The sequence below is a fragment of the Micromesistius poutassou genome, assembly GCF_964030765.1.
Source record: "Micromesistius poutassou genome assembly, chromosome: 16".
NCBI classification, from domain to species: domain Eukaryota; kingdom Metazoa; phylum Chordata; class Actinopteri; order Gadiformes; family Gadidae; genus Micromesistius; species Micromesistius poutassou.
In genome coordinates this window covers 14,355,868-14,360,371 of record NC_140286.1, presented here as the reverse complement: position 1 = coordinate 14,360,371, position 4,504 = coordinate 14,355,868, and the positions used below count along the sequence as shown (strand labels likewise).

Here is a 4,504-nt window from a genome sequence, read left to right as displayed (position 1 = left end):
TTCAGGGTGGGTGGGTGTGTGCGTGCGTGCGTACGTGCGTGCGTGCGAGCGAGCGAGCGAGTGAGTATTTCTGCAGTTGCGCCAACATTGATTGCATTGTTTTCAGCCTCACCTGAAATAGCCTATCGACCAAATTGCTAAATTTATGATTTGTTATGTTAGTATTTTTATATTCATGTTAGTTATGTTTTGTATTCAGACACACACACACACACACACACACACACACACACACACACACACACACACACACACACACACACACACACACACACACACACATACACACATACACGACTGTATATATATTTCTATTTATACATTTTTAGCAAGAGTATCAGCTTTTATTGTGCTTATCTCAGCTGAAAAGACCCCGCATGATGAATAGATCATGCACTTCCCGGATGTGTGTGATTCAAATGATTAGTTAATACAGAACCGTGCTAGATAAATAAGTTAATGTGTTTAATTTCCTGAATACTAATGCATAAAAGGTCCCTCAAAAGTGATGACAAATGTAAATAATATTCCTTTAGTATTAAATAATGTTATGGAAAGCATTCAAATTAATTAAGTTACAATTGTGCATTAAGAATCACCCCTCAAACCATTTTGCAGCTGATTCTATTAATGAAGAAGTTACCAGGAAACCTGCAGTTCCACTATTTGAAATAGAAAGAGGAAGCTGAGGAGTTTCTGAGCATTGAAAAGAAGATAAGTGACTTTCGACCCAATGCATAACATGGAGGACATTCGCCTGGTAAGACGCATCTCTGCTCTCTGTGATTGACGCCCATATCTGGACTCATGTCTCATGCCCATGTCTGTTACCTGTATTCTGTGGAGTTGTTCGGCTGTTGTTTTTGTGAAATGTAGTTACATTTCTATTAGTAAGTAGAACATCTTCCTTTTTCTGTTAAATTAACTTGTCTACCAGTGCTGATAATATATATATAATTCTTTATTTCAGACCCAGGCGATCCAATAATAATATTTCCCTTTTTCTTAATCAAAGCTCCTTTGTCTTAATCAAAGTTAAAGTGAAGTACGGACAGTGAAGGTGCAATCGGCCCAAACGATGCTATGGATGTCTGGATGTTTTCTGTGTGTATTTTTTGGGGTAATACAAAAACCAAACCTGTGTCAAAAAAATAATTAACTTTCACCCATTCTTGGCTCTGATGTGATCCACTTTGCAGACCACCATGTCCGTCACCACAGCCTGTCCCAGTAACGGCTCATCGGAATGCCGCCAGGAGGCCTTGCCCGGTCATCAGATAGGTCTGGCCGTGGGCCTCAGTGTTTTCTTCCTGGTCGTCCTCCTCATGGTGGCCATCGTCTTCTACGTGAAGCGTTACCACAGGGACGTGTGGCGGCTGGACCGGAGAGGGCCCGGGAAGAGGGAGGACCAGGCGCAGCCCGAGCAGCACCGGTACAGCACCATGGGCCGGGCGGCGCCGGGCGGGGCCGTGCCGCACCCCGTCTATGAAAACTACGGCGGCCAGCCTGCCCAGAGCACAGCCTCCAGCGGGGAAGCACACGTGTAAGGAGCACTATTAAGACCGTCTTCTATGCAGTGAAGCAAATGTTGGACAAAACAACATTCTCGTGACATCGAAGCTAACTATTACAAAAAATGTCCATTCCATAGATGGACATTTAGATATTTCTAAATTGAGAAAAGCAAGTTTCAAAATAAGTCAATGTTTGAAGAGAGGGCTAACCGGAAAGAGGTGAGGAAACTCTTCTGTGTTGGATGTTCCTTTTTTACACAACATTGCAGTCAGAGCATAAACTTCCCCTTCATAATGGAAATGCATTCTAGCTGTTCTTGTTCAGTTTCTCTCTCTATCGATCAAACGCTGCAAGTGATGACTCAGAACTGGACTTTTTGTGGGCGGGCCCAAACTGTTTGCTGTTTGGCACAATAATTGTCTTGTGGCGTAATATCACCAAAGCGGGGGTTCCGATTTTTTTCAGTGAAGGACCTCTTTGGCTCCTGAACCAAGCAAACGTATGTGAAGTGTGATTTATATCGTTCATCAATACAGTATTTCTCTTTCCGTTTTTTGGACATACAGAAGACTTCTGTGTGGGACGTCTCACATTGTGCGACTGACTCCACCCACTGGCCCGTGGGCCTTATTCACTGGGCAGCCATCCTGGTTCTTAGCAGGGGGATGCATTCAGCTCCATCCGCCTGCAAGAACCCAGATGGAACTAAGACGGCCGCAAGATGGCTTCTAGGTGAATAAGGCCCATCTCCTGTGTCTCTCTCTTCCCAGGTCTCCCGGGGGACTCGAGGAAGACTTCTACTATCAGTGTGATACGGCCGATGATGCAATATACAACAACGACCCTAACTGCAGCCTGGCCATGCTACCAGAGGATGGGGAGGATCCGTATATTATACCAGACTCTCTATGAGCCGCACGCAAACCACACAATCACTCACATGCACACACACTCGTACACATACACTGCATGCATACACATACACTGCATGCATGCATACACAAACACACACACACACACACGCACACACACACACACATGCAACACACATAAAGACATAGACATTCACACAAAGCATGAATAAATACAGACATACACACACACACACACACACACACACACAGAAAATATTGTATTGTTGTTTAATGAATTACATCACAAATGTAAAATGTAAATATTCTAAATTAAAGAGCAACAAAATGTATTTTGTGTTATAAGAAAATATTATGGAATTGGAAATATGATGGTGTTTCTATGAATAAATGGTGCTGAGTTTCCTTCTCACTTCTGCTTTTTGGAGAAACGGGGGACTTTCAGCAATGTCATAGACTATCTTGATAAATCACACTAACTTATTGTTAGTTTTGATCTATATAATATAAATATTTCTCTTAAGCGTTAACCTTTGAATTGCACGTTTCTGTATACAACAAGAGCCGTTCAGTAGGACCCTACTACTGCAGAGTTACAGTTATATATTACATATTACTTTTAATTACATTACCTGACCGGTAAAGATAAAGTTGGAAGTTAACCTGAAATTGCTTTGATTATTATATATTAATTAGAATAAATAATTATATATAACAATAGTTTGCATACCTGTTCATTTATTAATATTGATTAAATACTAATACATGACAATAGAGCAAGGGAGAGAGAGCGAAAGAGATCGAGAGACAGAAAGAAAGCGGGTGAAAAAGGTTTGCTAATGTCAATGTCTGAGCATTACAGCATAGCTGATGAACTTTGACCTTTTGGCATTGAAAATACTGTTCTGGGTTAGTTTGGGAGCTGCTGGATGGGGTGGTGGGGGGGGGGGGGGTGCTGCGATTAGTCTTTGGGCGAGTTATGGTATTTTCTTGCTTCATCTAGTCAAGTTAACACTAACTGAAGGACTATTATCAAGAATAATAAGTGTATTCACCTGTTTTATTGATAGACCGTTACGGTCTATCATATAACTGAGAACTATGAGACGGTTACGGTCTGACCGTAACCGTCTCATAGTTCTCAGTTATAACGGCATCACACCTAAAGTAATTGTGCCCAGTCAAACTCTCACTAAAACTCTCACTAATCAAATTAATCTATCTAACTAAAAAAGGAAGTTTCTTTGCAATTGTTATCTTATTTATGTATAACACATCCATCACCATCCACCACAACGAAGACAGCAACGAACATGACCAAATATGGATTTTGGGACATGCATCATATTTAGCAAACACAAACTGCAAAGTACCAGGCATTGATAAGCCCTGAAATACCTTCAAACTGTGTTTTCGGTGAATAAGGCCACCCAATACAAATGTACTTAATATGGGCAACTATAGTTGGGTTAATAAAGCCCAGCTGCTTATTGTGCTGTTAAGTAAAATAAAAATATAGAATTTTACGGAAGTAAAAACAAGAAAATGTCTTCTTTTTTTGGCGGGTTCATTTCAAAATCTCTACGGCCCAGTGGCAAATGTTCCGGTACCGGTCCACGGCCCAGTGGTTGAGAACCGCTGATTAGAGGCTGGAAATGTTATCTAGCCCTAACCCTAATTATTTAATATGTGTATACTTTGGGTGGTACTGCAGCTCAGGAGCTTTCAAAGTGAAAGATTGAAGACGTTTACATCGGCCCTGCGTTGTTTAACCATGTCATCCCCCGAAACAAAGAAACACACAGGTGGTTGTTACGGGACAGACAGAAACAAAGAAAGCAGCGTGCTGGAAACAGGTGATCGTTTACCGTAAGAAAGTTGAATTACAGTAAACAACAGCGTCTCCTGCGTGAGAGTGATTGCCTGTTAATTGGCGGGGCTGTTTATTCAATCTCCCAGTCACTCAATATCCCACACCCTTTAATATGTCGTCTTTATAAATGGAGGATCAACATTCATGCTGAAACCTGACGGTGACCTTTACCCATACTTTGATAATGAAAAAAAAGGAAATGCTTATTTGGGAAGGGGGTGGTATGGCTAATAGGTTGCATCAT

General features: G+C 41.4%; 1 protein-coding gene across 1 annotated transcript; it reads left to right on the top strand.

Annotated features, from left to right (window-relative positions):
* The first annotated feature begins 1,204 nt into the window (after positions 1-1,204).
* On the top strand, positions 1,205-2,786 carry LOC311360646 (uncharacterized protein). Its single transcript, XM_084480742.1, has 2 exons — positions 1,205-1,543; positions 2,286-2,786. Exons 1-2 carry the CDS (start codon positions 1,206-1,208, stop codon positions 2,425-2,427), a joined length of 480 nt encoding a protein of 159 aa, XP_084336868.1. The 5' UTR covers position 1,205; the 3' UTR covers positions 2,428-2,786.
* Positions 2,787-4,504: the final 1,718 nt, after the last annotated feature.

What these genes read in the sequence shown, in the direction of transcription:
- LOC311360646 (XM_084480742.1), top strand. Translation starts at nt 1,206, where the DNA reads ATGTCCGTCACCACAGCCTGTCCCAGTAACGGCTCATCGGAATGCCGC. An exon ending in TCCAGCGGGGAAGCACACGT is followed by an intron (nt 1,544 to 2,285) that starts GTAAGGAGCACT and finishes CTCTCTTCCCAG; the next exon opens with GTCTCCCGGGGGACTCGAGG.